The sequence below is a fragment of the Lethenteron reissneri genome, chromosome 29 (assembly GCF_015708825.2).
Source record: "Lethenteron reissneri isolate LAM-NWPU_2019-01 chromosome 29, ASM1570882v1, whole genome shotgun sequence".
Taxonomy (NCBI): domain Eukaryota; kingdom Metazoa; phylum Chordata; class Hyperoartia; order Petromyzontiformes; family Petromyzontidae; genus Lethenteron; species Lethenteron reissneri.
In genome coordinates, this window is record NC_083807.1 from 12,935,203 (window position 1) to 12,954,101 (window position 18,899).

Consider the following 18,899-nt stretch of genomic DNA (forward strand, 5'->3'; position numbering starts at 1 on the left):
GGTGTGTGTTGGGAATACGTTTTACAAGAGTGTCCATTGTTCTAAGGGTAATTTGTGCGTTGTGTTATGTCACGGTGTGTGGATGTGTGCTAAAAGGGAGCCGTGCTGTATTGGTTGGTGAGCCGAACTATGATTCCACAGACCCAAGCTTCGATTCCTAAGTCGTGGTGTAAAAACACCACTGGCTGTTAGTATCTGAAGCTAGTATGGACCCTCCCCTTGGTTTAAGTGGAGGTGCAGCCCAGAAATTTCTCCCTCGCACCACTTTTGGCAGAAGGGTCTCCACTCGAGGGGGACTTTTACCCCACCACACTTGCGCCCTGCTGATCGCTAACCATGATATACACATTTATACAGCTGGGCGGACACAGGCAGTGGCGAGTCAAGAAACGTTTGCTCCATTGATTCAAGAGTCGCCCTGGGAAAATTAACTAGTGGCCAAGATTGCAGGTCCAGTATGGTAACCATTGCACCGTGGCAGCACCCCGCCCTGGTCTACTCGGCCTAACACGAATGCAAGTTTCCCTCTCTTGATTCGGTGGTAGATGCATTCCAAAATAAAGGCGCACAAAGCGAAATGGCACGAGACAACAGCGTGCCGAGTAGCACATCCAGTACACACACCAGAATGTTGTCCCACGCCCGACCCGATAGCCGCACGTAGAGTGAATTCAAACCGCAGAGAGCAAATTCTTTGATAGAAATAGGTGTGCCGCATGTTCGAAATCGCACAAACCGAACCCGTAAAAAGTGAGGGAAACCTGCACCTGATACGGTGAAGTTGAAGGAGGAGCGGCGTGCGTGGTGTTAACCACACGGTTGCCTCGTGTGCTGTTCTGCCATTAATCTTGATCTCTTCTTTGCTTGTCCGTCGCAAATGATGACAACTGTGGAGAACAGCGAGTAGCATTTTCCCGTGCACTTGTGGAATGGGAGAGGTCAGCCCTGTAGCGGAAGCATCAGCCTGAGCTCTGGGCAAGAGTTATTAGTCTCCTGGATGGGATTTATGTTGTGCCGCTGCGAGTGTCGATGCTGATAGGTTTTTTTTATTTCTGCCTTTTAATAAGTGCTCGCGAACACAATTTCTTCCATCGGTATTCGCGTTTAACGACAGGTCTCTGTCCTTGTGTTGCGAAGGGGCACGGTGCACCAGAGCCAGGCCGACTTCACCTTTGTGACTGGCTCCTTTCTGGGAAAACTGGCCAAGACGCGGGGAACGCTGGACCCCTTGACCGCCATCCACATCAACAACAGGGCCTCGCTGGCCTTTCTGCAGAAGCACCTGGGTAAGCACACAGCTTGGGCGGCCACCTCGACGCTCGGCTTAGTTACCGGTTTTACTCTTCTCGTTCTATACTCTTTGGTTCTTTCGGTAAAGTCACGTAGGTAGAAAATAAAATAAATCACGACGTTTCTGGCGCAACACACACGCTTGTGTTGCGCCCAAAACGTCGTGATTAATTTTATTTTCTACCTACGTGACTTTACCGAAAGAACCAAAGAGTATGGATTCCTGCAGTCACGAAAGCTTCAAATCAAGATCTTCTCGTTCTGTTTATTTTCATTTCCCCCCCATCCCCCCTTTCCCCACTGCCCCCTCTCCCATCCCGCATGCAAATATGTTGAACTCGCTGGCCAGGCCTGTTCACTCGCACTCAGTATATACGCGTGTGAAATTGTGTTTTTGCAATAACTTCAATTATTTTTTTACCTCGGCGAGCCCCTCACTGAGCCCGTCGCACTCGTATTCAGAAGGTCCTTTTTTGCGGATATTTGAATCGTTTCTTGGCCATACAGACTCCACATTAGGATTGCCGAAGTTGCTCTCAATGCGGTGCACTGAATTTTCGAATCAACAATCGTGTTTATTTTTTGACAATGTGGTGAATGGTACCACCGATGGAATCTGCATAGGTCTTGAATTAAATGCAACTAGTTGTAACATGTACAAATAGAAAACGGTAGATTCTCACATGCTGCATGTATTGCGAGGCAAAAGGAATACATTTTAATCGATGCATCGCTATATCTCTGCCATATACGTGTTCTTTAGTAGCTACATGTGTAGTAGCTGCGTGTGTAGTATGTGCGGTACATGTTTTCTCCTGCACGTAGCTATGGTCATACAATACAAGGCCACACATTTTAACTTTGGCAGGATATAAAAAAAATCCCCGTTGAGATGCTCATAGGCCTTATTAAAAATGCCATGGGTCTTAACAGCTTTAACTTGCACTCCCATTAGTGCCATTTGAGCCGAGCCAATTGGAGCATCTGAAAAGCGTTTCGAAAAGCCGGGTCGCGTTCGTGCCGTTTGATGCTGTCCATCACAAAATGGTCAGCCACCTGAAAACGACACGCCCGGCTCTGCAAGTTACAAGCAGAGGCATTTTTCCCCAACACTGAATGCGCAACTCTGTACATCTGGCGAGAAGGCATGGAGCTGAAATTAAACATGCCCTTTTGTGCCCTCCTGCTAGTTAGTATTGTGCCCCTAATGGCAGAAAGACAAATGGGGTAGTACAAAGGCCCATATATTTTGTTACGGTGTAACCGCTACAGAGCTTATTGAAAATTGACTCAAGCCAGCGGAAACTTTTTTTTCTTCCCTTGCAATGTCACATGCAAAAGTTGGACACTGAATAATCATCCAAATGAAGGAACATTCTTATTTCGAGGGCCATTGCCTCAAACGTAAAACTGTCATACAGCAGAAATTAATATATAGTAGTGTTCATGACGGACATGGTGAGTTTATTTCACATGTGCCTTTGCGCGGCTGCCAATGTGGTGCTTACGTTTTGCGATTTTTAGACTACCAGGCTTTAGTCTCACTAGATGGATACACGCCAAGTCAAAAGTGTCTCCATGCTCAATTGAGCATTGGACAGCATTCGGTTTGGTTTTCACGGTTGTGCTTTTTTGTATTCAGTTTGTTGTCCTGCCCTCACACCTCCGATTTAGCACGGTTGGCTATGCACGGCTCTCCGATGTGTTTTGAGTCGTACCGCGCGCCGGTCAGCACGACTTCTGACGTTTCGCCCCACGTGCTAAGAGCTTTTTAATAATTCTGAATAATAATAACAACACGCGGTACAACCCCTAAACAACACATCGGACAACCGTTCTCCTCCGTCGGTGGGCCTGAGCCACTGGCGAAGCTTTTACGTTCATGAAACCGAGGAGGGGCGGCAAGACTTATCTGACAAAAGCTTGCTGCAAACGAACCATTGGAAAAGCCTCTTGAGGTCAGGTGCTGACATTGGGGAAAGTGCGCGTGATGAAAATGTGCCCTGAGCTCACGTGGGTGCCCCATCGTGGCTCGTGGGATCGCATCAACTTAAATTTTAGTTTTTACCAGGTGAGACCCACTGACCTATTTAGCCATTTTCACAAGCGACCTAGCAAATGATAGCTCAACGAAGTGGCCTATCGCATGGAAATGTTTCGCGGCCAATTTCTCTAAACGCACGTTTCTGAATGTGGAAGGAAAAACCAGAGGACCTGTAGAAAAAGCCACACGACCAAGGGAGAGGGGGGAGAGAGACACCGCAATCTCAAATATGCGGTCGTTAGGGTCGGTATCAAACCCACGACCTCCTGTATACCAGGCGAGGGAGTTAACATCTCGCCACCGTTGTGCCCTCCTGTGGGTGCGACATGGGCATAAGTCATGCAGCCCCAGCCTCAGTCCGCCCCTTGCCTTGTCCGCTGGCCTTTTAGCGAGATAATCGGCTTAGATAATCACACAACGTGGAATCTGCAGCAGAATGCTAAAAAAGAGGCTAAAATTGCCTTCCTCTAAAGAATCCCTCGTGATGAGTGGTTGAAAAACATATATTTTGGTCATATGGCTCTCAAGATGTACTTTGGAGAGTATGACTTAGTTAATTTAGTTACATTTAAGTTGTGTAATAATAGTCGTAATTACAATAGTATTTTATGCCCCAAGAGTAAAAAGTGGATTTGAAAGTGTTTGCTTCTCCCATGGAGCTATGAATAAACAATTCCCTCAGAGTTGTTATTTTTAATAACGCTAATACAACATGGATGTAAGTTATTTTGAGCATTCCCTCCGACTCCCTTTTCATTTCGATTTTACTTTACGCCCTGTTTTATAACCGATAGCACTTAACTGTGTTTGTTATTGCTTAATGTCTCATTTTTAAGTTGTCTGGAAGCATGGTGCAACGATTGCTATTTTGGCATTCTGTCAATCAATCTTAACAGGAATTCAGAGGGTAATCTTTTTTAATCACACGCACCTGACTCTGACATCAGATGTGTACAATTTATCCAATTTATTTGTCATTAACAGCATTTCATTTAGTTGTGTGTGATACCGTGTAGGATTTTTTCCTTGATGCACTTTCATTTGTTTTCCTATTGGCCTGTAAGTTTACTTTTTAGCAGCACTAAATGCAGCTCTAAGGAGTGAGAAACATGCGTTTAGAGAATTGGGCTGCGATAAATGTCCACGTGATAAGCTACTTCGTTGAGCTATTATTTGTGGCCAGGTTGCTTCTGAAAAAGAGCTGAAAAGCTCAATGGGCCTTACCTGGTAAAATTTAAATAGTTAAGTTCAGTAGTTTTCTGTTTTGGCCACTCTCCTGCTTTTCTCCATTGTTTTTGGAATGAGAAACAAATAGTTAACGTAATGCAAGCAGCGTTAAGGTTCATGTGATAATAATAATTAGGCTTGTAAAGTGCTTACTTGAAGATCAAACAGTTGTTGCCCATGTTGTCTGCATCATCAGCAACATAGGATTTTAAAAAGGGTGGGATATTAACTAAGTAAACTATTTATACATCACGGAAAAAAAACCCCTGTAGATTTTTGTTAACCCTATGTGGGAATTCCCAACACAATTTGAACCGTTCTGAGTAACCAAGCTCAGAAATTCAGCGACTTGACGGCCACACGGAGAGCTTCAGATGCACAGATACACGTCAGCCGTCAGACTGTGACGTCCACTCATTTGAGAAGTTTCCTCTCTGTATTGTCATTCAGGAGAGTTTGAAGTTGAGAAAAACATAGGGCAACAAAAAATCACATGAGGTGTCGGGAACCCTCAAAAATGAGGCCTCAGCTCCCGACTTAAAGGTTTCAGTCTCTTTTGATTTGTATTTCAACCCTGCCTGACATTTGTTTTTTATTTTTAATCATTGCCTATGATGCTTTTATGTCTCAAATGCCTCTTTTTTTAGAAGAGACATTTAGTTTCAATGAGCTCTCACCCAGTTTAAAATAAAGATATGATTGACTCAATGCATTTCTATTTTGCCAAAGCATCTCAAGTCGACCTTGCTGTCGATGTTTGGCCAATTTTCGTTAAGTTTTCTCTGCATGTGGGAGTAATTCACAAGCTCCCAAGAAACCCCACGCGTCTGATTTGAAGAACAGTCAAACGCCACATGAAAGCTCCTCGCTGTACCTCCTCCACACCTGCAGTCACAACCTCTGGGGTTGCCTTGCAAGTGGATGTACCGCCTGCACGTTATTCAACTCGGCACAGTCTGCCCACACGAAACGCAAAACAGGTTCTAAACTTCGGTAGTAGTTTTTTTCTATGGTAGCGTGGTGTTTTTTTCTATGGTAGCATGGTGTTTTTTTCTATGGTAGCGTGGTGTTTTTTTCTATGGTAGCGTGGTGTTTTTTTCTATGGTAGCGTGGTGTTTTTTTCTATGGTAGCATGGTGTTTTTTTCTATGGTAGCGTGGTGTTTTTTTCTATGGTAGCGTGGTGTTTTTTTCTATGGTAGCGTGGTGTTTTTTTCTATGGTAGCGTGGTGTTTTTTCTATGGTAGCGTGGTGTTTTTTTCTATGGTAGCGTGGTGTTTTTTTCTATGGTAGCGTGGTGTTTTTTTCTATGGTAGCGTGGTGTTTTTTTCTATGGTAGCATGGTGTTGTTTTCTATGGTAGCGTGGTGTTTTTTTCTATGGTAGCGTGGTGTTTTTTTCTATGGTAGCGTGGTGTTTTTTCTATGGTAGCATGGTGTTGTTTTCTATGGTAGCGTGGTGTTTTTTTCTATGGTAGCGTGGTGTTGTTTTCTATGGTAGCGTGGTGTTGTTTTCTATGGTAGCGTGGTGTTTTTTTCTATGGTAGCGTGGTGTTTTTTTCTATGGTAGCATGGTGTTGTTTTCTATGGTAGCATGGTGTTTTTTTCTATGGTAGCGTGGTGTTGTTTTCTATGGTAGCGTGGTGTTTTTTTCTATGGTAGCATGGTGCTTTTTTCTATGGTAGCATGGTGTTTTTTTCTATGGTAGCGTGGTGTTGTTTTCTATGGTAGCGTGGTGTTGTTTTCTATGGTAGCGTGGTGTTTTTTCTATGGTAGCGTGGTGTTTTTTCTATGGTAGCGTGGTGTTTTTTTCTATGGTAGCGTGGTGTTTTTTTCTATGGTAGCGTGGTGTTTTTTCTATGGTAGCGTGGTGTTTTTTCTATGGTAGCGTGGTGTTTTTTCTATGGTAGCGTGGTGTTTTTTTCTATGGTAGCGTGGTGTTTTTTCTATGGTAGCGTGGTGTTTTTTCTATGGTAGCGTGGTGTTTTTTTCTATGGTAGCGTGGTGTTTTTTTCTATGGTAGCGTGGTGTTTTTTCTATGGTAGCGTGGTGTTTTTTTCTATGGTAGCGTGGTGTTTTTTTCTATGGTAGCGTGGTGTTGTTTTCTATGGTAGCATGGTGTTTTTTTCTATGGTAGCGTGGTGTTTTTTTCTATGGTAGCGTGGTGTTTTTTCTATGGTAGCATGGTGTTGTTTTCTATGGTAGCATGGTGTTTTTTTCTATGGTAGCGTGGTGTTGTTTTTCTATGGTAGCGTGGTGTTGTTTTCTATGGTAGCGTGGTGTTTTTTTCTATGGTAGCGTGGTGTTTTTTTCTATGGTAGCATGGTGTTGTTTTCTATGGTAGCATGGTGTTTTTTTCTATGGTAGCGTGGTGTTGTTTTCTATGGTAGCGTGGTGTTTTTTTCTATGGTAGCATGGTGTTTTTTTCTATGGTAGCGTGGTGTTGTTTTCTATGGTAGCGTGGTGTTGTTTTCTATGGTAGTGTGGTGTTTTTTTCTATGGTAGCGTGGTGTTGTTTTCTATGGTAGCGTGGTGTTGGTTTTTTCTATGGTAGCGTGGTGTTGTTTTCTATGGTAGCGTGGTGTTTTTTCTATGGTAGCGTGGTGTTTTTTTCTATGGTAGCGTGGTGTTTTTTTCTATGGTAGCGTGGTGTTGTTTTCTATGGTAGCGTGGTGTTGTTTTCTATGGTAGCGTGGTGTTTTTTTCTATGGTAGCGTGGTGTTGTTTTCTATGGTAGCATGGTGTTTTTTTCTATGGTAGCGTGGTGTTGTTTTCTATGGTAGCGTGGTGTTTTTTTCTATGGTAGCGTGGTGTTGTTTTCTATGGTAGCGTGGTGTTTTTTCTATGGTAGCGTGGTGTTTTTTTCTATGGTAGCGTGGTGTTGTTTTCTATGGTAGCATGGTGTTGTTTTCTATGGTAGCATGGTGTTTTTTTCTATGGTAGCATGGTGTTGTTTTCTATGGTAGCATGGTGTTTTTTTCTATGGTAGCGTGGTGTTTTTTCTATGGTAGCGTGGTGTTTTTTTCTATGGTAGCATGGTGTTGTTTTCTATGGTAGCATGGTGTTTTTTTCTATGGTAGCGTGGTGTTGTTTTCTATGGTAGCGTGGTGTTGTTTTCTATGGTAGCGTGGTGTTTTTTTCTATGGTAGCGTGGTGTTGTTTTCTATGGTAGCGTGGTGTTGTTTTCTATGGTAGCGTGGTGTTGTTTTCTATGGTAGCATGGTGTTTTTTTCTATGGTAGCATGGTGTTTTTTTCTATGGTAGCGTGGTGTTGTTTTCTATGGTAGCGTGGTGTTTTTTTCTATGGTAGCGTGGTGTTGTTTTCTATGGTAGCGTGGTGTTTTTTTCTATGGTAGCATGGTGTTGTTTTCTATGGTAGCGTGGTGTTGTTTTCTATGGTAGCGTGGTGTTTTTTCTATGGTAGCGTGGTGTTTTTTTCTATGGTAGCGTGGTGTTTTTTTCTATGGTAGCATGGTGTTGTTTTCTATGGTAGCATGGTGTTTTTTTCTATGGTAGCGTGGTGTTGTTTTCTATGGTAGCGTGGTGTTTTTTTCTATGGTAGCATGGTGTTTTTTTCTATGGTAGCATGGTGTTTTTTTCTATGGTAGCGTGGTGTTGTTTTCTATGGTAGCGTGGTGTTGTTTTCTATGGTAGCATCGTGTTGTTTTCTATGGTAGCATGGTGTTTTTTTCTATGGTAGCGTGGTGTTGTTTTCTATGGTAGCGTGGTGTTGTTTTCTATGGTAGCGTGGTGTTTTTTTCTATGGTAGCGTGGTGTTGTTTTCTATGGTAGCGTGGTGTTGTTTTCTATGGTAGCGTGGTGTTTTTTTCTATGGTAGCGTGGTGTTTTTTTCTATGGTAGCGTGGTGTTGTTTTCTATGGTAGCATGGTGTTTTTTTCTATGGTAGCGTGGTGTTTTTTCTATGGTAGCGTGGTGTTTTTTTCTATGGTAGCGTGGTGTTGTTTTCTATGGTAGCGTGGTGTTTTTTTCTATGGTAGCGTGCTTAGGTGTTTTTTTCTATGGTAGCGTGGTGTTTTTTCTATGGTAGCGTGGTGTTGTTTTCTATGGTAGCGTGGTGTTTTTTTCTATGGTAGCGTGGTGTTTTTTTCTATGGTAGCGTGGTGTTGTTTTCTATGGTAGCGTGGTGTTTTTTTCTATGGTAGCGTGGTGTTGTTTTTCTATGGTAGCGTGGTGTTTTTTCTATGGTAGCATGGTGTTTTTTTCTATGGTAGCGTGGTGTTGTTTTCTATGGTAGCGTGGTGTTTTTTTCTATGGTAGCATGGTGTTTTTTTCTATGGTAGCGTGGTGTTGTTTTCTATGGTAGCGTGGTGTTTTTTTCTATGGTAGCGTGGTGTTTTTTTCTATGGTAGCGTGGTGTTTTTTTCTATGGTAGCGTGGTGTTTTTTTCTATGGTAGCGTGGTGTTTTTTCTATGGTAGCGTGGTGTTTTTTTCTATGGTAGCATGGTGTTTTTTTTCTATGGTAGCGTGGTGTTTTTTTCTATGGTAGCGTGGTGTTTTTTTCTATGGTAGCGTGGTGTTTTTTTCTATGGTAGCATGGTGTTTTTTTTTTTGGTAGCATGGTGTTTTTTTCTATGGTAGCGTGGTGTTTTTTTCTATGGTAGCGTGGTGTTTTTTTATGGTAGCATGGTGTTTTTTTATGGTAGCATGGTGTTTTTTTCTATGGTAGCATGGTGTTTTTTTCTATGGTAGCGTGGTGTTTTTTTCTATGGTAGCGTGGTGTTTTTTTCTATGGTAGCGTGGTGTTTTTTTCTATGGTAGCGTGGTGTTTTTTTCTATGGTAGCATGGTGTTGTTTTCTATGGTAGCGTGGTGTTTTTTTCTATGGTAGCGTGGTGTTTTTTCTATGGTAGCGTGGTGTTTTTTTCTATGGTAGCATGGTGTTTTTTTCTATGGTAGCATGGTGTTTTTTTCTATGGTAGCGTGGTGTTTTTTTCTATGGTAGCGTGGTGTTTTTTTTCTATGGTAGCGTGGTGTTTTTTTTCTATGGTAGCGTGGTGTTTTTTTCTATGGTAGAATGGTGTTTTTTTCTATGGTAGCGTGGTGTTTTTTTTCTATGGTAGCATGGTGTTTTTTTTCTATGGTAGCGTGGTGTTTTTTTCTATGGTAGCATGGTGTTTTTTTCTATGGTAGCGTGGTGTTTTTTTCTATGGTAGCATGGTGTTTTTTTCTATGGTAGCATGGTGTTTTTTTCTATGGTAGCAGTGGTGTTTTTTTCTATGGTAGCATGGTGTTTTTTTCTATGGTAGCATGGTGTTTTTTTCTATGGTAGCATGGTGTTTTTTCTATGGTAGCATGGTGTTTTTTCTATGGTAGCGTGGTGTTTTTTTCTATGGTAGCATGGTGTTTTTTTCTATGGTAGCATGGTATTTTTTTCTATGGTAGCATGGTGTTTTTTTCTATGGTAGCATGGTGTTTTTTTCTATGGTAGCATGGTGTTTTTTTCTATGGTAGCATGGTGTTTTTTTCTATGGTAGCATGGTATTTTTTTCTATGGTAGCATGGTGTTTTTTTCTATGGTAGCATGGTGTTTTTTTTCTATGGTAGCGTGGTGTTTTTTTCTATGGTAGCGTGGTGTTTTTTTCTATGGTAGCATGGTGTTTTTTTCTATGGTAGCGTGGTGTTGTTTTCTATAGTAGCGTGGTGTTTTTTTCTATGGTAGCATGGTGTTTTTTCTATGGTAGCGTGGTGTTGTTTTCTATGGTAGCGTGGTGTTTTTTTCTATGGTAGCGTGGTGTTTTTTTCTATGGTAGCGTGGTGTTTTTTTCTATGGTAGCGTGGTGTTTTTTTCTATGGTAGCGTGGTGTTTTTTTCTATGGTAGCGTGGTGTTTTTTTCTATGGTAGCGTGGTGTTTTTTTCTATGGTAGCGTGGTGTTTTTTTCTATGGTAGCGTGGTGTTTTTTTCTATGGTAGCGTGGTGTTTTTTTCTATGGTAGCATGGTGTTTTTTTCTATGGTAGCGTGGTGTTTTTTTCTATGGTAGCGTGGTGTTTTTTTATGGTAGCATGGTGTTTTTTTATGGTAGCATGGTGTTTTTTTCTATGGTAGCATGGTGTTTTTTTCTATGGTAGCGTGGTGTTTTTTTCTATGGTAGCGTGGTGTTTTTTTCTATGGTAGCGTGGTGTTTTTTTCTATGGTAGCGTGGTGTTTTTTTCTATGGTAGCGTGGTGTTTTTTTCTATGGTAGCGTGGTGTTGTTTTCTATGGTAGCGTGGTGTTTTTTCTATGGTAGCGTGGTGTTTTTTTCTATGGTAGCGTGGTGTTTTTTTCTATGGTAGCATGGTGTTTTTTTCTATGGTAGCATGGTGTTTTTTTCTATGGTAGCATGGTGTTTTTTTCTATGGTAGCGTGGTGTTTTTTTCTATGGTAGCGTGGTGTTTTTTTCTATGGTAGAATGGTGTTTTTTTCTATGGTAGCGTGGTGTTTTTTTCTATGGTAGCATGGTGTTTTTTTCTATGGTAGCGTGGTGTTTTTTTCTATGGTAGCGTGGTGTTTTTTTCTATGGTAGCGTGGTGTTTTTTTCTATGGTAGCATGGTGTTTTTTTCTATGGTAGCATGGTGTTTTTTTCTATGGTAGCATGGTGTTTTTTTTCTATGGTAGCGTGGTGTTTTTTTCTATGGTAGCATGGTGTTTTTTTCTATGGTAGCATGGTGTTTTTTTCTATGGTAGCATGGTGTTTTTTTCTATGGTAGCATGGTGTTTTTTTCTATGGTAGCGTGGTGTTTTTTTCTATGGTAGCATGGTGTTTTTTTCCTATGGTAGCATGGTATTTTTTTCTATGGTAGCATGGTGTTTTTTTCTATGGTAGCATGGTGTTTTTTCTATGGTAGCATGGTGTTTTTTTCTATGGTAGCATGGTGTTTTTTTCTATGGTAGCATGGTGTTTTTTTCTATGGTAGTGTGGTGTTTTTTTCTATGGTAGCATGGTGTTGTTTTCTTCCCTCGTCTATCTTGTTTCGAAATCGAGAATATTTCCACGGTGGACATTTTTTGTCGAACTCGAATCTGTATCTTGGCGCACGCTACGCTGTTATTGAGAAACATGAATAGGTTTTACCCTTTAGCAAGATGTTCAAACACCAAACAGAAAACTTTTTCAAGCAACCAATGTTATTGTGTTCTCATAGCGCAGCACATGTGGATCTTTATCAGACGATGAGGAAAGCACCCCACGCGTGAGCCGCTACACTGCGCACGCACACACACACACTCGCTTTGCGCGTTGTGCCGTCGGTCAACAACAGTGGATTTTCTCAACAGCCAAATTTTAGTTTTAGTTCTAGACTTTTAACAAGGTCCAGTTGGCTCAGAGGTCACAGCAACTGAGCCGGCACCATGTCTTCTGGCGTATGACTAGGTCGTGTGTGAAAGGCTAACGCTTGAACTCCGAGACAACACCGCTGCCCCGTTGGGCTCGAATCTGTGTATCACCCACTCTTAATTTTTTTCGGTAAAGTCACTTAGGTAAAATAATAATAACAATAAAATAATAATAAATGAAAATAACTCAATTAAATCACGACGTTTCGGAGGCAACACAAGTCTTCAGGTGGGACCGTCACAGCTAAATTTACTCTATTAAGTGAAGAGAAATCCAAGAGACATTATCTTATATACTGGTTAAGGGGAGGGGGGAGGAGCTTATCTAAATGTGGCAGTCAGGGACTGGGGCTAGAAGGGGGAGGTGGGCGGGGCTAGAAGGGAAGGTCCAAGTGAAGAACCTCACAGGGGTTACGGCCGATGTTGGCTGCCAAAACCAAAACAGCAGCACTGTTAAACGCTGGGGATGTCAACAACTCGGTAAAATAGACTAGTACCTGTCAAATAAGATGGTACAAATATGCGTAGTTAAATCTTGCGTATCACCTGCCCGCGATTTAAACAAGATCTCCAGTGGTACGGGTTGATGGTCTCGGCACAGTCGACAGTGATATCACGGGGACCTTGGTGAGTCACAGAGGAGACCAATGGACTTACATAGACTGAGTTGTGAATAGATTGTATTCTTACGTGTAGCAAGTCGCCAATACATTTTGGGGTTTTATTCATTTGGATAAATCGATACCCTATAATTGAAACTAAATGTTGATTTGATTTGTCAAGACACATTTCGCTTTTGCAGATCATGGGGGGTAAAGGGCAGGAATCCCCTTGTTGTGTGGATACAAATGTAACTTTTTTATCCACACATTGATTTGAATTGGAATTTAACAGGGGTTTCTGCCATGGAAGATCCGTGCATCCCGGTCACGCATTGGCCTGGGCCGGCCTCCACCAGGCTGACCAGGTCCCACAGGCCCCCTCCCATCTCTCCTAAACGACACCCTGGAATCAGGATGGATCCGGACCAATTGCCTGCACAGAGCATTGGCCGTGCATTTCAACGGCAACACTGGCGAAGTTTTGAACGCCAATTCTGGCTGCCTGATATCGGGGTCTAGTTCAGTTTCGAGCAGAGTCTCCGCTGAAACAAACTACGTTGGTATTGGCTATGCGATTCAATGGCGATTTTGCTCAGAATCAGAATCTTTACATCGACCGGAGGAATCTGATGAGCTTCGAAGCTCTTTTTCACCGATGTCCAGTAAATTCACAGATGACCACTCGGCCGGATAGCCCCCCACAGGTCCTCCCCCCTCCCTGCCTGAATGTCAAGCTGGGCTCCGTGTAGCCCCCCCACCGATCCCACCGATCCCACAATCACATTAGGAAATGGTATTTGTCTCAGAATCCATTTGTAACTGTACGCAGTAGCTAAAAATCCTGCATGTTTTTTTCTTCCAATTGTGCAATAAGACAAACCACAACAGAGAAAGTGTGCAAGCGTCTCTTCGTTTTGTGTAACCCCCCCCCCCCCCCCCCCGTGATTGATGGCCATCAGAAAAGTGTCGAGCAATCGGTAATTCTGTCTGTCGTGTTCCTCACCAGCTGCGGCCTTCCATTTAGATTCATATCGAGGGAAGTCGATCCCGGGCTCGTTTCCGATCTCGTGCTTGACACAGACTCTGCTCCCTGTAACTCACTTCCATTTGGAAATTGCTAATCATCATTAGTGTGGCGTAATTTGATTTAAAATGAGCAAGCGTGCCCCGGCTGTAAGCTTTCCAGTAACAGCCGGGATAGATGGATGACGTGTCCTTAAACAAAGATGGTTGTTTTATGCTCCTCCTGCTCCTGTTGTTGTTGTCGTCGTTGCCCCAATGCCTCCTCCCGGCAGACGTGGTAATGCAATTTGAAGGGCGCGTTTTCGTGTCGGTCACGGTCTGAACGCCCGTGCCCAGGAGGGTCGCATCCGCACCTGCTCGATGCGGACGCTTCCGTCGGCTAACGACCCTGAGCTTTTGGCACCTTTTGCCGCGAGGGGCCGGCGTGTACTTTGCGAGCGCGGAGATTAAATCGAGCGCCGCGCCGCGTGTCGTTGCATCGACACACAGCGGATATGCTCCGTGCGGCCCGAAGGGAGGTGCTTGTACAAGAAAACGCTGCGTTGAACAAGTCTGGGATGAGGGAAACACCATGCATACGTGTTGATTATGTAACCAATTCCAACATGCTTTTGACTGCCAATATTAAATGAGCAGCTTTGAGGCCCAACGGTATCTGTCAGGGCAAAAGGCATTTGTGCTTCTGCGCATAGTTCTGTGGTTCATGTCTGCAATTTTTTGGCGAACCCTTTGATCAACTATTCCTGTTTTAATTCGAGTTAAACATTCCTATATGTTCGTGGAATTAATGGCTGATTATAAAAGAAAATCTAATCCAGTTCAATGTTAGTTAATATCAAGCTGACTCGCACGAAAAAAACGTTCAGTGTGAATGATTACGTGAATACCTATTGCACGCAAAATGTATGCTAGAAAATGTAGTCCTTTGTCCACTGCTGGGTGAAGGCCTCATCACACAATGGCAACCATTGGGTTTGTCACGCTGGTTAGTGCGGGTTTGTGATAGTCGATAAAACAATACATTTTCGTGCATGCCATTCGAAAATGCTGAAAACAACCCTCAACCCGCATCTAAAGGAACTTCTCGCTGGTGTACTTTATATTGCAGGTTAAAGGTTCACGATGGGCTTCACGTGAAACAATGGCAGGGGGGTGGCATTGAGACCGGAGGGGATGGAAGGAGGGAGGGGTGGGAGGGAGGGAGGGAGAGGAGAATCCGCAACCCACCATGCCCGTGTGCGCCCTCTCGTTTTCCGCTGCAGATCTCGACAGGGACTTCTCCCAGTGGGACAGCCTGCTGGACGGGAAGGGCGAGCACGTGATCCGTGGGACCAACATCGTCATGCCGAGCGTTCCCCCGTCGCAGCTCTGATTCCCCGGGGCGGGGGGGGGCAGTCTTCGCTGCACCCCCTCCCCGGCGTTCAAGGTTTGGCTTTGGAGGTCGCAAATTCCTGCCGGTGCCACCGTGGTGAGCGGCCCTAGCGCCTGCTCTCTTTTTTCTATTAAATCGCCTTGTTTGATCTGCTTGCACTGTGTTATGTAACAAAACATTCCATAGCGAAACGGACAAGTGTATAATCGCGTGTAAAAACAACACATTGTCGCCGTGCGTTTACGCGGGTTGATATGCAAGTTCCTCGGATTAGCACGGTTGGCTACGTGCTGTGCGAAAGAAGTTCAACGTACATATCCATGTTGAGCTGTTTATCGACACCCCGCTGATATCTAACTCCCCTTTCTTTCTTCTCGGCAGGTGCTTGAATATTGTGAAGGTGGTGGCTCCGTGTCTTGCAGAGGAGAGTGAGAGGTTTTTTGTTGAGTAATTTGGGCTTTGGTGGGAAATGTGTCGAGGCTCTCCAGCAAGATGTTGTCATCTGTAAAGTTTCTGACGGTTATTTTTGTGTGGTATCGACCATTAGATCACCCTGTATGATAACGGTACAGGAAAATAAATTTACTTGGAGAAGTTGACTTAACGTCTGACGGTGTAGGCTTTCGCGACCAATATTATTCGTAAGAATGTTTTTTTTGGTTTAGATGGCGTAAGTAGAAATGTGTCGATAACCTGCCACCACCCGACACAGCCAATTATTAATGTTTGTCACGTGACTAAAAGGTGTGCTAATTAGTAATTACTTCAGCACCACTGATGTGTTGGAGAGTAATTCCATAACATTTACAATTTGAGTGCTGTGACGTTTCGCTGGTAACTGCATCTGGCATCATCTGGTGGGCTGAAGTAGTAAGTAATTGGCACGTTCTGTTTACGTGACAAACCTTACTAATTGGCTGTGTCGGGGGGTGGCGGTTTAACGACAGATTTATCCTTACACGATCTGAAGCCAAAAATCTTTATTGTGACTTACCGTCTGTTCGTTATATATTCATTACGTAACTATGAGTAGCTAATCATGAATGTTAACTTCCTAATGTAACGTCACGAAGCCTTCATTTAGGAAAGCTTCGTCGAGTTATGAAACACTTTTTTTAAAGGAGGGTCTTGCATTGGGATATTTTAACTAATTCGTCAATGAGTATGAACACAGCATATTAGTGAGTAGGTGTTCGTGATATTTTTACGTAGCTCTCCGATGTATTTTTTGGGTTGTTCCGCGTGTTGTTCAGTGTGATGTCCGACGTTTCGCTCCATGCGCTGGGGAGTGGGCTCTTTATTAAGGAACTCTTTTGTGCTGCTCACTTTCTCCCTTGATTCCAGAGCCGTTGCTGGCGTTGTCTGCTGTCGATGCCGATTGGCTCAGCTCTCTGACCTAGTTTCCTCTCAAGCAGAAATGTGATTTTGTGATTTTTGCTTGAGAGGAAACCAGAGTACCCGGATAAAGCTGTTCATGCAGATACCTGGGGGCATCTCAGACCGTGCAACATCTCGTGAACGATTGCCCAATCAGATCATTTAACGGCGACCTGAAACAAGCAGTCGAATGCGATATGAAATCTCGACATAAATTTGCAATCTGTTGCAAACCCCAAAAATGCCCTACGAAAGAAGAAGAAGATCTGCGCACTTTGTAAAACAGACCGGAGAGCAATGACGGCTCAAGCGTTGGTGCTGCACAGTCGAGGCACGCGGTTTTGAATACAACCAACGTATTTTAACCTCACTGCTGATAAGGACTGGTATATTTCACATTGTATTTGCATGCAATTGTTTCGTCTTTTTTTTAAGTTGAGAATAATGAAAAGTTGTTTGAACTGCTTTGGGATTTTATTTTTATAAAAAAAAAATCCCTTCTCACTGTTAGTTTTTTAAATAATCATTGTAATCGTTCTTTGAATATTGTGCATGATATGCAAAACAGCATCATAAAAAAGATCTAAATTATTTTTCAGCCTTCTTTAATAACCAAGAATAAATGCCTGGCATGTTATATAACACTTGAGTTGTGAGATAAAACGTGTGTTCAAAGACAAAGAGGGATTAATCGTTTCTGGCAAGAGAGTGTCCATTCTGTGCTTTAATTATTTTCAACTAAGTTAAATTTAGACAAATGTGTGGCTTTTTCATCGCGTTTTGGAAGCACAGAAATCGACGCAACTGTTTACAGAAATAATTAAATTTGCACAAACAAGGCCTCTTACGAGTCGTTATTTTCACCATGGCTCGAAGCAGTGTAGCCAACGAAGCAGAAAACGATCTGCTGGCTGACCAATGTTTACGTTTATATTCAACATTGAGCCTGGTTCATAATGGACAATCGAACTGGAGCCTTGGAATAAGAATTGTGGTGGATTTAATGTGTTTATATCATACATGGTGTGGTCTTTGCATTACCCAACAAATTTGCACGGTATTGTACGCAGTGAAAACAAATGTGGTGGGATGGTGGTGTCATGGTTAGCAAACCACGCTGCAAATCCAGTGACCGTTTGATTCCCAGTCACGGCTAACATCAGTGGCGAGGGATTTGAACCGGTCCTGCTCACACCCCCCCCCCCCCTTTCACTAACGCACACTGACCATCGTGGTGAAGTATGGTCACACAACCCCCACGACTAAAGGAATTCTTAGTAAAGGGATTATTTGTCATGTATGCAGTAAAAGGTGGTATCTCTCGTCTTGCCATGCAAACCAGGGGCCAAGAGTATCTTGAAATATTCTGGGCCCTATCTGAGGTCATCTCGGCCTGCAGTGCGTGCCTGGTCCCGTGTGACCAACAACTTCCCTGGAGAGACAAAGGTGACTGAGAATGCTTAATCTTGGCCATACTACCCCACCTCCTCATGTGCCACAGTGATCCTGAATAGGTGCTTGCGAACAGTGTCCAACAGCCTAGGTAGTCTCGCAATTTCGTAATGTAAGTAGTGCCTCATCGTCTGCCTTTATTAGTTACACATTTTAAACTGAAATGTGGTTTGTTTGATAAGCAAAGTGCCGTCTTGGTACTTCTGTACTTTGTTACCAAAAACAGATTACTTTTGTATTATCTTTACAACAGTAATACAAAGCTAATTGATGTAATTTTCAAGAGTTTATGACTTATTATTTTATTAACCCGAGTGAAAATGTATCTTTGTATACTGCAGATTAGTTATCAAAAATGTCTGGAACATTTAAAACATATTAACAGATGATATTACTTGAGAAACACGCATTACGCCATTTATAGTTCATGGAATAGCTGCTTAAGCAAATTGTGTGTTTTTATCATGAAAGAAGAGGCTGCCCCTGAACTCTGTACAATGTGATCCCGCATTAAAACGCTCATCTATTGCAAGAATAAACGTGTATTGTTCATACTGTTTTTTTGCCAGGAAAAGGTTAACTGTTCCCGGCATTGCTTGAGTCTTTATTCTAAATTCTTGTTGGGCTTGGTCATGGGATATAACAGAACTCGAAATGTCTCACTTGTGCATGAGTCACACACGTGGCCTCAATAATGAGCAACCAAATTAAGTGCGTCATTGACGTGGCTCAACACAACTTCATTGTATCAGCATACTGGTAGGAAGGAACCTCCTGGTTACACCAGCCCACAGGGGATTATTGTGTCCGTCGTGCAGGAAGGGGCTGGGTGGGGAGGGAGGGGCTGGGTGGGGAGGGGCTGGGTGGGGCTGGGTGGGGAGGGGAGGGGCTGGTCACCCCGTGGTGCCCTTATAAAACTCAACGTTTAACCTACTCACGCCGACTTGTGCCCACCCTCACAGTCGGGCATATTTGCGGAATACACCACGCCGCCGTTGGCCATGGACCGAGCAACCCAACGTTCCTACCAGCTCCCTCCGCAGGAATGTGTTAGCGCCACAAACTACTGTGTGGGCGGTTGAATGGATCTTTAAGCGCAGCAGTTAAAACAAATGAGGCGGGTTTCCTAACTCACTGCCGCCTCTGTCCACGCGGCAGTGTATATGGGTACACCACCA

At 43.3% G+C, this 18,899-nt stretch overlaps 1 protein-coding gene across 4 annotated transcripts in view; it reads left to right on the plus strand.

Annotated features, from left to right (window-relative positions):
- PAFAH2 (platelet activating factor acetylhydrolase 2) overlaps positions 1 to 18,278 on the plus strand; it is a 34,500-nt gene extending 16,222 nt beyond the window's left edge. For 3 of the 4 annotated variants that reach the window (XM_061562626.1, XM_061562627.1, XM_061562624.1), the window contains exons 10-12: positions 1,138 to 1,286; positions 14,783 to 14,946; positions 15,274 to 18,278. In XM_061562626.1, coding sequence (XP_061418610.1) covers positions 1,138 to 1,286; positions 14,783 to 14,892 — 259 coding nt within the window. In that variant the 3' untranslated portion in view covers positions 14,893 to 14,946; positions 15,274 to 18,278. Of the gene's footprint in view, positions 1 to 1,137; positions 1,287 to 14,782; positions 14,989 to 15,273 lie in introns of all 4 variants that reach the window. The other variant, XM_061562625.1, reaches the window with a different exon arrangement.
- The last annotated feature ends 621 nt before the right edge of the window (positions 18,279 to 18,899 follow it).